At 36.0% G+C, this 13878-nt stretch overlaps 1 protein-coding gene across 2 annotated transcripts in view; it reads left to right on the forward strand.

Annotated features, from left to right (window-relative positions):
- EXOC2 (exocyst complex component 2) overlaps positions 1-13264 on the forward strand; it is a 277000-nt gene extending 263736 nt beyond the window's left edge. For both annotated transcript variants that reach the window (XM_047859097.1, XM_047859098.1), the window contains 3 exons: positions 8761-8822; positions 10969-11028; positions 12505-13264. In XM_047859097.1, coding sequence (XP_047715053.1) covers positions 8761-8822; positions 10969-11028; positions 12505-12598 — 216 coding nt within the window. In that variant the 3' untranslated portion in view covers positions 12599-13264. The remainder of the gene's footprint in view (positions 1-8760; positions 8823-10968; positions 11029-12504) is intronic.
- The last annotated feature ends 614 nt before the right edge of the window (positions 13265-13878 follow it).

Below are 13878 nucleotides of genomic sequence, written 5' to 3' on the forward strand. Positions count from 1 at the left end.
TGATCTTTTAACATGACATTTTCTGGTGTACACTTCTATGTATATTTTATAAATAACCACAGCTTTTATAGTTCACATAATTCATAGATTAATTTAAAACACCTATCACTTTGAATACAATTTGGGCATGAAGATTAGTTTTAAAGTGATTTAATCCTTCTGCAATATTCAACTAAAAGTTCTACCTTATTTTTACTTTTTGATATTCTCTTTGTAGATCTGTTTCAATATATAGAGTATCAACAATAGAGACAAACTGTCATGTGCATGCTTTCTAGTTACAAACTATTTTCTAGGCTTCTAAAGCACTGAAAAATGAAACCAAACAACTGCTTTCCAAGCAGAAAAAGTTTTACTGAATATACTGTGTCTTATATAAATCAGCATTTATCTTGATTGTTTACAAAATTTCTCTTACCATTGTTTTATGTTTTATGTACTCCTGGAGAATAAGGGCTGTCTCTTTTACTTTTTTTTTTAATTTTTTTTTTTTCAGTTTATTTACAAGTTGGGGAGGGACAGAGAGAGGAAGAGGCAGAATCCCAAGCAGGCTTCACACTGTCAGTACAGAGCCTGACACAGGCAGGGCCCGAACTCACGAATCTTGAGATCTTGACCAAATCAAAAGTCCAATGCTTAACCAGCTGAGCCACCCAGGTGCCCCACAGCTATCTCTTTTTAATAGTCTCCTGAACATTATACACACTGTGGATGCCTGAGTCAAAGGTAGAAGGTGTGTAATGTGGTTGTCATTCAGAGCCTCTTCAGGAGCTCTGAAAACAAGTGATCTGCATGTAAAGTCATTTCAAGATCGCAAAGAAGTTTAAGCTTTAGATTACCATGTTTTGTTTTGTTTTGTTTTGTTTTGTTTTGTTTTGTTTTGTTTTCTTAAAAGTTTTATGCAAGATATGGGGCACCTGGGTGGCTCAGTGGGTTGAGCATCTGACTTTAGCTCAGGCCATGATCTCACTGTTCGTGAGTTTGAGCCCTGCGTTGGGCTCTGTGCTGACTGCTCAGAGCCTGGAGCCTGCTTCAGATTCTGTCTCCTTCCCTCTCTCTGCCTCTCCCCCCACTCATGCTCTGTCTGTCTCTCCTTCAGAAATAAATAAACATTTTAAAAATATTTTTTTAAGTTTTACGCAGATATAACTCATCTGCCACAAGGTAGATGAGTGTTGTGTTGTCTACAAGGTAAAAGTGCACACAGTTCAGTGATTTTTTTTTATTGTGTTCACAGAGTTGTACAGTCATCAACACACTCAACTTCAGAACAATGCACCCTAGAAGAAACCTTGAACCCATTAGCAGCCGCTTTCCACTGTCTTTACAACCACCCTTCCCATCCACAGACAAGCAGCATTCTGGTTTCTTTCTCCATAATTTTCTATCCCAATGAATTGCCTATTCAAAAAATTTCATACAAATGGAGTCCCACAAATATGACTTTTGGTAACTGGCTGCCTTCATTTAGCATAATGTTTTCAAGGTGCACACATATTGCAGCATATACCAGTACTTAATTTCTTTTGATGACTGGATAATATTCCATTGTATAAAAATACCACATTTTCTTTATCTGCTCATCATTTGATGGACATTTGGGTTATTTTCTACTTTTTCACATAAACGTATTTATGTGTTTTAATTTCTCTTGGGTATATACATAGGAGGGAAATTGCTAGGTCATATGGATACCCTATGTTTGATCTTTTGATGAATTGCTTGAGTGTCTTAAAATTATTTTTAAATTAAACATATTTATTATATATTTATATATATTTATATATATATAATATAATATATATTTAAATTTATTAAATTAAAGTTTATTAATTTATTTTGTGAGAGAGGGGAAGAGCATGAGCAGGGGAGGACCATAGAAAGATCCTAAGCAGTCTCCTTGCTGTCAGTGCGGAGCCCAACATGTTTTCCCGAACCATGAAATCATGACCTGAGCCAAAATCAAGATTCAGAAGCTTAACTGACTGAAACACCCAGGTGCCCCTGACAGACTGTTTTTAAACTGGCTGTTCCATTTTACTTTCCTAACAGCAATGCATAAAGATTCCAATTTCTCCACATCCTAACCAATACTTGTTACTACCTTATGTTACTGATTATAGACATCTTAGTGTATGTCAAGGGTATCTCATTGTGTGGGTTGTTTTTTTACTTTCTTGATGCTATAGTTCACCGCACATAAGTTTTTAATTTTAAGTTTAATTTATCAATTTTTCTTTTGTTGCTTTTACCTTTTAAAAAAGTTTTTATTTTAATTCCAGTTAAATACAGTGTTATATTAGTTTCAGGTGTACAGTATAGTGATTCACCAATTCCATACATCACCCAGTGCTTATCATGACATGTGCACTTCTTAATCCCCATCATCTATTTAACCCATCGCCCACCTTCTCCCCACTGGCAATCATCAGTTCTCTATACTTGAGTCTGTTTTTTTTATTTCTCTCTCTCTTTCCTTTGCTTCTTTGTTTTGTTTCTTAAATTCCACATATGAGTAAAATTATATGGTATTTGTCTTTCTCCAACTGAATTTATTTTGCTTTGCATAATACTCTAGCTATATCCATGTCATTGCAAATGCCAAGCTTTCATTCTTTTTTATGACTGAATAATATTCCATTGTATATATATACCACATCTTTTTAATCCATTCATCAATCAGTGGACATTTGGGCTGCTTCCATAATTTGGCTATTGTAAATAATTCCACAGTGAACACAGGGTGCACATATCTCTTTATTTCTGTTTTTGTATTCTTTCAGTTAATACCCAGTAGGTAGTGTAATTGCTGGATCATAGGATAGTTCTATTTTTAACTTTTTGAAGAACCTCCATACTGTTTTCTACATTGGCTGCACCAGTTAGCATTCCCACCAACAGTGCACAAGGGTTCCTTTTTCTCCACATCCTTGTCAACACCTGTTGTTGTGTTGTTAATTTTAGCCATTCTGACAGATGTGAAGTGTTACCCCATTTTAGTTTTCGTTTCCACTTCCCCAGTGATCAGTGATATTGACCATCTTTTCATGTGCCTATTGGTCATATCTATGTTTTCTTCGGAAAAATGTCTGTTCATGTCTTCTGCCCATTTTTTAATTAGAGTGTTTTTTAGATGTTGTATAATTTTTTAATATATTTTAGATACTAACCCTTTATCAGATATGTCTTTGCAAATATCTTCTCCTACTCCGTAAGGTTGCCTTTTAGTTTTGTTGATTGTTTCCTTCTCTCCAGAAGCTTTTTATTTTGTAGTCCCAATAGTTTATTTTGTTTCTGTTTCCCTTACCTCAGGAGACGCATGTACAAAATGTGTACTATGGCCAATGTCAAAGAAGTTACAACTTGTGTTCTCTTCTAGGATGCTTTGATTTCAGGTGTCATATTTAGGTCTTTAATCCATTTTGAATTTACTTTTGTGTATGGTATAAGAAAGTGGTCCAGTTTCACTCTTTTGCATGTTGCTATCCAGTTTTCTGAACACTATTTGTGGAATAGTGATAGCAGAGACTGCTATCCAGTTTCTGAACACTATTTGTGGAAGATACTGTTCTTTTCACATTGGATATTCTTTCCTTTCCTGCTTTGTCGTAGATTAATTGACCATATGGTCGTGGGTTTATTTCAGAGTTTTCTATTCTGTTCTATTGATCAATGTGTCTGTTTTTATACCAGTATCATACTGTTTGACCCCGATGACTTTACCAATTTCTTCCAGGCTGTACAATTTGTTGGCATAGAGTTTTTCATAATATTCCCTTATAATTGTACTTCTGTGCTGTTGGTTGTTATTTCTTCTCACTCATTTGTGATTTTTTTTTGAGTCTTTTTTTTTTTGATAAGTCTGGCTAGAGGTTTATCAATTTTATTGATTTTTTTTTCCCAAAAGACCAGTTCCTGGTTTCATTGATCTGTTCTTTTTTTTTTTTTTTAAAGTTTCTATATCATTCATTTCTACTCTAATCTTTATTAATTCCCATTTTCTGCCGGTTTTCAGTTTTGTTTGTTGTTCTTTTTCTAGCTCCTTTAGGTATATTTAGGCTATTTGAGATTTTTCTTGCTTCCTGAGGTAAGCCTGTGTTGTTGTATACTTCACTATTAATGACTGCTTTTTCTGCATTCCACAGGTTTTGGCTTGTTGTGTTTTCATTTTAATTTTGTTATATGTACTTTATTATTTCTTCTTTGACCCTGGTTGACTCATTCATTGTTTAATAGAATGTTATTTAACACCATATATTTGTGTTATTTCCAGGTTTTTTTCTTATAGTTGACTTATAGTTTCATACCATTGTGATCAGAAAAGATGCATCATATGACTTTGATCTTTATGAATTTGTTGAGGCTTGTTTTGTGGGCTAATATGTGATCTATTCTGGAGAATCTTCCATGTGCACTTGAGAAGAATGTGTACTCTGCTGTTTTAGGAGAGAATGTTCTGAATATATCTGTAAATCCATGTGGTCCAGTGTATCATTCAAAGCCATTGTTTCCTTGTTGATTTTGTATTTAGATAACCTATCCATTTGATGTAAATGAGATGTTAAAGTCTTCTACTGTTACTGTATCATTATCAATTAGTTCTTTTATTTTGTTATTAACTGTTATATGTATTTGGTTTCTCCCATATTGGGTGCATAAATATATAGAATTGTTACATCTTCTTGTTGGATTGTCTCCTCTATTATTATATACTATCCTTCTTTGTCCCTTGTTACAGTCTTTGTCTTAAAGTCTATTTTTGTCTGGTATAAGTATTGCTATGCTGACACTTTTTTTTGACATCCATATGAATGATAGATGTTTCTCCATCCTCTCACTTTCGATCTGCATGTATCCTTAGATCTAAAATGAGTCTCTCTAGTCTCCGTAGACAGCAGGATCTTGTTTGTTTTGTTTTGTTTTGTTTCCATTCAGTCACCCAGTGTTTCTGATTGGAGCATTTAGTCCATTTACATTCAGAGTAATCACTGATAGATATGTATTTATTGACATGTTATTTCATGTTTTGTGGTTGTCTTCTGAAGATTTTCTCTGATCTTTCTTTCTTTCATGATTTTCTGGTTTTCTTTAGTGATATCATTGGATTTCTTTCTCTTTATTCTTTGAAAATTTATTAGTGGTTTTTGATTTGTGGTTACCGTTGGGTTTGTGTATAACATCTTGTGCATATAAAAGTCTATGTTCAGTTGATGGTTGTTTAAGTTTGAACCCACTCTTTTCTCCTCCCCACACTTTAGGTATATGGTGTCATATGTCAAATCCTTTTATTTTATGAGTTCATTGACTGATTTTTTTTACAGAAATATTCCTTTTTGCCACTCTTATGTTTCCTATCTTCATACTGTAATTTTTGGTCTTTCCTTTCCACTCAGAGTCTCCTATTTCTTGCATGGCTGGTTTAGTGGTCACAAACTCTGGGAACCTCTATTTTTCTTCTGTTCTAAATGATAGCCTTTCTGGATGGAATATTGTTGGCTGCAGATTTTTCCCATTCAGCACTTTGAATATATCATGCCACTGCCTTCTGGCTTGCAATGCTTCTGCTGAAAAATTCCCTGCTAGCTTTATGGAGTTTCCCTTGTATGTTACTGTCTTCTTTTGTCTTGATGCTTTAATTTTTTTTTTTCTTTATCACTGTATTTTGCCAATTTAATTACAATATATCTTGGTATGGGTCTGCTTTTGTTGAATTTGTTGGGGAATCTCTGGGCCTCCTGGATCTGGATATCTGTTTCCTTCCCTAGATTAGGGAAGTTTTCAACTACTATTTCTTTAAATAAATTTTCTGTCCCCTTTTTTCTCTCTCTTCTTCTTCTTGATTTCCTATAATACAAATGTTATTATGTTTGATGGAGTTACTCAGTTTCCTAAGTCTATTCTTATTTTGCATACTTCTTTTTCTCTTTTTGTTTACCTTGATTACTTTTCATTACTCTGTCTTCTAGGTCATTAATTCATTCCTCTGCTTCTTCCAGCCTGCTATTCATTCCACCTAGCATGTTTCTAATCTCATTTATTGCACTCTTCATCTCTTATTGGTTCTTTTTTTATCTTCATTTTAAGGGTCTCACTGATGCCTTCCATTTTTCTCAAGTCCAGGGAGTATCTTTATGATCATTGCTTTAAATACTCCATCAGGAATGTTACTTATGTTTTGCTGTGGCCTTGTCCTATTCTTTCATGAGACAAATTTCTGTCTTTTAATTTTTCCTAAGTCGCTGTGCCTTTTTCTGTGTTAGGAAAATCAGCTATGGTCCTGTTCTTGAGAGTAATGGCCTTACCTGGAAGAGGTCAGTGCCCTGCTGGGTAGTGTCTCCTGTTTTCTAGGGCCTGGTGCTTCCAGGAGTGTCTCCAGTGTGTGCTGCGTGTGCTCTGCTATTTTGTTCTGGCCACTTTATCTTTCAGGCCAGTTGTTGCAAGTGGCTCTTTGCCTCTTGTGGGCAATGTGTGGCCCCTGGCCTGCATGTGGCACATTTTAACTAGGTGTGCTCTGGTCTGCTTATAATATGACACCTGTCACCATCACTGCCAGAACTGAGGCTGTGCAAAACTCCTGATTGGAGAGACATTGTGTTGGCAGGTTTTGGGGCCAGTGTTCTGGGGGAGGGGACCTACCATGCCATCACTGAGCTAAGTGTGACTGGGAAGGCAGTTCCACAGGAGCTTGGGGGACAGGGCTTGATGAAGCAAGTTAGGTAGTGAGTGTGGTGCTGTGCTGGTTCCCACAGGTGGTCCTGTGCTTATGCTGACGGGCAAGGGAGGGAAATGGTGCTTGCCAGTTCCTTTGTTCCCTTGAGCGGGTCTCTTTGTGAACACTGTCTCCTGGGACACGCTTCATGATGAGGAAATAGCCTCCCCACTGTGTGCCCCAGGTGCTTTTCAGATCACTGTTTCCATGCTGTGTCAAGGTTGTTTCCTTCCTTCTCTCTAAGAGCAGCACAGTGCCCTGTGGACTCTGTCCCAGCCAAGTCCATTGTTTAAAACTCTAGACTTTCCACCCTGTTGGTTGCAAGAACTTACAATATTCGGCCCCTCTCACTTTCTTTTCCAATTGCAATGGGGATTTATTTTCCTTATGTCTATCTCTTGCCCTTCTCTGTGACTGTGGCTCCCTCCCCACTGCAGCTGCCGTGATATGTCTTCAACACCACATCTTTGCACTTCCTGCCCTTTTGCATGTGGCCTCTTCTCTACCTTTAATTGTGGAGTTTTTTCCATCAGTCTTTAGGTCAGTTTCTGGGGTATTTAAGATGATTTGGTAGTTATCTAGCTGTATTCATGTGATAAGGTGAGCCTAGAGTCTTCATACACTGCTACCATCTCCCAACTCCTGCTGACCTTTTACAAAACTTAGGCTGTAAGCTTTGCCTATTCCAAGAGCTCACGAAATTTGGGCCCTCTCACTTTCCAAGCCAATTGCTATGGGAATTTTTTTTTCCTTGTGCACTCTCCTATATGCTAGTCTGTTTCTTGTCCTTCTCTGTGACCATGGTGGCCACAATCTGTTTCTCTCTCAAACCACATCTGCATACTTCCTATCTTCTTCAATGTGGCCTCTTCTCTACCTTTATTTTTAGAGTTTGTCCTGCCAGTCTTCAGGTCAATTTCTGGGGTATGTAGGATAATTTGATAGTTACCTAGTTGTATTCGTAGGATGAGGTGAGCCCAGGGTACTCTTACTCCACTGCCATCTTCCCCTCCTTCTTCATTGCTTACACTTTTGATATCGTTTCTAAGAAGGCTTGCCTAGCCTAACATTACAAAGACTTACTCCTGCTCTCTTCTATGTGTTTCAGAATTTTATCCCTTCCATTATGTCTGTGATCCATTTTGAGTTCATCTTTGTGTTAAGAAAGGGATCCAGGTTCAATCGTTTGCATGTGGCTATCCAGTTTTCCCAGCACTATTTGTTGAAGAACGTGTTCCTTCCCCCATTGAATGGTCTCAGCACCCTTGTCAGAATCCATTGATCATAAATGTTAAGGGTTTTTTTCTGGACACTCACTCCTAGTCTACTGATCTGTATTTTTGCCCATATAACAGTGCCATACTATCTTAAATACTGTAGGTTTATAGTAAGTTTTGATATCAGAAAGTGTTTCTCTATTTGTGTATTCTTTTTTCAAAATGGTTTTGTCTGTTTTGGATCAGCCTGTCAGTTTTTGTAAAAGAAACAACCACCAGACAAACAAAAGCCGGCTGTGATTTTAATAGACATTGCATTGAATCTGCAGAGCTGTATCTTAGTTTTTGAGATTAAAGTCAGTGTGCCCAAAAGAGCATAGGTGTAAGGAAGTAAACTGATCCACTTCCTTAAATCTGTGGGGTGGGGTTATAATCCAGGGATAGTGTTTCAAATTTTGCTTCCTCTCAACAAGCAGACTAAAGGAAAAATTACTAGTTAGGTAGAAAATACAGATTGTGGGAAAACACCTGAACAGGTTGAACTTTTTATAATAAGGTATCTGGCTGTCTGCCTTCACACAGGCATACTTGACTCTAACTTAATTTTCAGTAAAATAATATTTTATCATACCTGATTTCTGTGGAGTGTTTTAGGAAATCTGTTCATAACTAACAGTCACCATGGCAGGTGGGGGGTAAAACTACATGGCAGTAGTCTTCTGTCAACCCTGTCCCTGCAGTAATAAGCAGTCTAAAGACTGTCCCCACATCACTTGTTTCAATTTAATAATTGATACAGTTCCATATTGTCACTTGTCCTTTTCTCATCTTCAGGCACGGCTTGAAATCTGTGCTTTGAGGGATACTGTGGCTGTTCACCTGACACCTGAAAGCAAGTGAGATGCTTAACATTCTTGTTATGAGTGCTTCACTAAAAATAAAGCTTATCTTTGTAAAGATAACTAATCAGAGTGCTCATGATTGCGATGTGATAAAGTTTATATTTGATTAATTTTTACCTAAAAAGCATAATAAGCCAATGACTCCTAATACTGGTTCTTTGTAGCATAATATAAAAGAAGAAATATGTAGTATGATTTTATGTTTTTCATTCACTAAGATAAATCTCAGTCTCATAAATGATATAGCAGAGCATTATATACTTCTTTTTAAAATGAGAAAATGAGAATTGAGTCTTACTCTATTCATAGCAGACTCTGAGGGACAATTTAAAGATTGTAAATATCAGCATAAGAGGAAGCCTTGTGGTTTCTCTGAAAATTTTTGTAGTGGAAATTTGATGATAATTTTTAGCTGTTTTGAATGAAAGTCAGGATTTCCTATCATCGAAATATCAGTAGGTGAACTGAAACATCAGTAACTACTTGCCTATACAAAATTGTTTATTCCATTGGCAATATTACTTAGGAAAAACTGGGTTATATTGTTAATATGCCTGAGAATACAAGTAGTATACAAATAAAATGTTTAAGGACATTTAAAAAGTTTTTCCTAATGAATTGAACTTAGCTTCTTATTCTTATTCATGATGGCTGACCAGAAGACATTTCTGGATGGTTCCCATGTTAGTTATTTAATGATTCCTTTTCCCAGCCATCATTTTTCTACACAAAGTGTTAAGTAATAGATGATAGAGGGCACTCAGTCCAAATTTGATGTGGGTGCATGCTTTGTGTAAGTACCTAGATATTTATTCCTACTAATTTAACCTTTTAGCGCCTAACTGCCTCATCTATAAAAGAAAGATAATAAATACTTTCTAGGCAAAGTTTTAGGGGAATTAAATGAAAAAATATGCCAAGTTACCTTCTAAACTATTGGTGCATTACAAATAATTAATGGTATCCTCTTCATCATCATCATTATTGTCATAATGTAAAAATAAAGAAATAATAGCATTACATTTTTTTGATTGAGTGAGAAAAGGTTTACAGGAAACAGGGTGATAACAGCAGACCCTCCTCTCTACATCAGGGAAGAGGAAAGTCATTTTGGAAAGGGAGCTAGGTGTCCCCACAAGCTGTAACCCATCCCTTGCCTTAACCAAGAACAACTGAAGCTTCCCAATACCAGTTTTTATAATCTGTTGGGACTTTGTAGTCTATTTGTTACTGTGATATTTTCCCCAAATAGGAGAAACATTGCTCAAAAGTATATTTACTGGTACAATGATGAGGATCTGTTTTTATAATAACAAAATTAAAAACCACCTTAAAGTCAAGAAAAATTAATTTCTTTACCATGGTCAACAAGTTATAAAAGAAGAAGAGATAAGAAGTTAAAAAGTATTACTTAGTGACAAGTACAAGTTACTACCAAATAATTTCCCCTAAAATGCTTTTTATTTGATGCAGAAACTTTTTTGGTACTTTCTGTTTTAAATAGTTAAGCTTACCAAGTTGGTGTTTTTTTAATTTGTACTTTTTATGTTTTTTATGAAAAGAAGTGATGTTGAATTAAAATCAATCAGTCAATCTCTACTTATTCTACAAATTTTAAATATAATAATAACTAAATGCCAGAGACCATGTTTAGTTATTGTAAGAGATTGGCTGTTAATCAGGCCCTGTACATGTCAATACTGTAAATGTCCCCATTTGTATAATCAAGACCATCCCTATTTCTACTTAGTTTCCTTCCTTTCTTACCAGTTGCTTAACACTTCAGTTTTGTTTTCAAAAGACTTTTTAAAAATTAAACATGTCCACATTAAGCCCTCATTAAAGTAGCATCTTTTGTAAAAATCAGTCTCTTTTAGCTTTTCTGTTTCATTTCATAGTTGAGTTTTTGACCCTACTCCTACAAGGCCTCTGTGTGGGAACTATACCCTGTACCCTCAACTTTTACTTTTACTTTTTCTATTGTTTTTCACTTTTACTTTTTCTCATATTTTTACATGCTTCACTAGCTTATACTGGTTTCTTTATATTTAAGATATGCTTAAGAATTTTTAATGATGCTCTTAATTCCCCATAGAAATATGAAATTTTTCGACTTAAATTTTGCTTCTCTGTGTTCCAGGTCTAGTTTTAAACAGGCTTTGGAAGCTCTGCCTCAGCTCTCAAGTGGAGCAGATAAAAAGTAAGTACTATATACTGTTTTCAAGAGCCAGTTAAGATGTGTTGAGTGAGATTTTGTTACCTAAAAGTACTCTTTGTATAGGTAATGATTTGTACTTAATAGCCTTTGATAGTATGCTGTACCTGGCTTGTCTCTGAAGTGACAGAATAAGATAAAACCTTTCCCCTGGGTTTATGACAGTTCAGAAATTAGTTCCTTTCTTGCTTTAAGTGACTAATACAGAAAACATTTTAAGAAAGTTTATTTTGACTCACTCAGTAAACTGTATTATTGCCTTACATTTTTAAGAAGATAATTCTTAGAGAAATGTAAAAAGGACAGCATGATAAAATGCAGCACTTGATGATTTTTTTCTTTTGAGTAGCTCAGCAATAGAAAGTAAATTTGTACACATGACATAAAAAAGTTGTATATGTTTCAGTAATACTATGTTAATGGTCTTGGTCAGAGTTTAAACTTTGCTACTCATAAAACAGGAAATTATTACCTGAGACAAAATGTAGGCCAGGCAAATTTCATAAATGCTCAACCTACCCTAGACTGAAGCAGCGGAAACAATGTAGGTCTTTGTTCCTTCACTAACCATAACTGAAGTCCACCTGCCTTTGCATTTGGCTGATCAGTCTATAGACATGAAAACCTTGGTGTAAGCTCTGTAATTTTGCATAGGTCAATGTTATAGAAACTCAGAAGGCAGAGAGAACACATGAGTCTGGGAAAATGGGAGGAAAATGTCACATGGAGACAATTTTGAGCATTGTTAAACCCATGAAATAATCTGTTGACCCCAATCTCATTAAACGCACTTCTTGGTTGCTTCTTCTGAACCAAATGCACTCTAAGATTTCTGGCCCTAAAATTATACATCAAACCAGTTAAAGAAATTGATTATCAAGTAGTAGAATGATTTACCCAGTGGAATTAGAACTAGCCCTTACTCTTCTGGTGCTTAATTCACCACCTGAGTTTACCACTCTCTAATATTTGTTAAAGACAAAACTGCAAAATAGGAGGAACAGACAATAGACTGTTAGTTGGTGAGGGGTCAGGATGAAGAGAAAGGTGGCCACAAAGGGGCAACACGAGAGAATTTGGAAGGTGATGGAACTATTCTGTGCCCAATAGAACTGTATGCCAAAAAGAGTACATTTTAGTGTATATAGTTTTTAAGTGAATTTAAAAAAAAAATGCAGGTGCAAACATTAATGTGTTTTAAGGGAGAAATCTAATTAATCTAGGGAAAGGAGACAGGAGGGAGATTTTTATATATAAATATACAGGTGTGTGTGTGTGTGTATTCCTTTTGATTAACTTCTTTGATTAATTTACTTCTGTTATTGAGTTAAGAATCCATATGTAAATAACTTTTCAACAAGTAGAAGCTAAAACTAGGCAGTTGGCTCCCCCAAATGTTTTCTTATGTTGCTAGGCAACCTTCACTCTGCCAGGTTGTAAAATAGCCTCTCCTCCTTGCAGGTTACTGGAAGAGCTGCTGAACAAGTTCAAGAGTAGCATGCATTTGCAGCTCACCTGTTTCCAAGCTGCTTCTTCAACTATGATGAAAACATAAATACCTCCACAGTAAGGGCAGTCTAAAGATAAAAAGTAATAAATTATTATTACTTTGTTAAGTGTGCTACAGGTATTAGCATATAAAGCATTAGGTTTGCAATCTCTGTCTCTTTTCCCCAAATTGGTAGCTTAGAAAGACGTTGGTATATGTTTTATTTCAACCAAAATGACCTTGTTTGAAATGCCCGAGCAGTAATTTGTTTTGTCATTTTTATTACATTAGGCCCTGTATGGCTTTAAAATACCTTTAAATATATATATTCTTAGCTAGATGTTGCATGATTAATGCTACAGGAAGAGATACCTTTCCAGAGAGTGCTTCAAGATGGCATATGATGTAACAAAGGCATTCTTCAGTGTCTCATATACCAGATTTTAGTGTCTCTAGCTTCCAAGGCACATGGAGACATTGGTAAGAAGAGATTTAGAAAGTTATATTTAGACATCTTTGGAACTTTAACTGTCCTAAACTGTACATCTGTACTTAAAAATACAAATACCTCACTCTCCTAACTCAAGTGGATTTTTAGAAAATTTGCCGTCTGCTTAAGAAAATGTTATATTTGGGGTAGATTATTTGTGCCCAGATGTCCATGAGTTAACTTTGTATTTTTCTGCCTAATTTTTATTTCTCACTGCGCTAATAAACATTAAGCACCTTTCAGTGTGTAGCCTTTCTTTGTTGCATTCACTCATAATTTAATGTGTCCTTTCATGTCAATGTGTTGCCTGTCACTGAGGACCCCGTTGTTACTGCGGTGGAACTTGGATACCCCAGTAGGTGCTGGTGGGAATAGCCACAGCCTTCACTGCCTCCTAAAGAACAAGCCAGGTCCCCTGGTGACAGCTGGCATTCCTGCCCACTGCTATTGACTCCTTCCCCCTCTGGTAATGTCTTTCTCTCCACTGCTCCTTACCCTTTGAAGCATCTTGCTCAGTAACTAAAAGAACACTGCTCTGGCAGAGTCTATGTTTTCTGAAGATTCAAAGATGTTCCTCTGTTACCAGGCAGTAGGAACTGCTGATGCACCTCGTGCCATTTGTCCTACATTCGATGTTGAGTTCATTTACCAGAATAGGTGCAGGGCACCATGACCTCTTTCAAAGTCAGCTTCCCCTACCTAGCTGCATCATACCAGTTGCTTCAGAAAACTGAGTAATTCTCTTACCTGCAGGCTGTATGTCAGGGTTCTCAAATTTTTCTGTGGATGTCGCAGAGTCCCCTTTTTTAATGTGGAAATTAATATATTTACTAATAAAAGTAATTTTAATTTTTTT

The sequence above is a fragment of the Prionailurus viverrinus genome, chromosome B2 (assembly GCF_022837055.1).
Source record: "Prionailurus viverrinus isolate Anna chromosome B2, UM_Priviv_1.0, whole genome shotgun sequence".
In the NCBI taxonomy this organism is placed as follows: domain Eukaryota; kingdom Metazoa; phylum Chordata; class Mammalia; order Carnivora; family Felidae; genus Prionailurus; species Prionailurus viverrinus.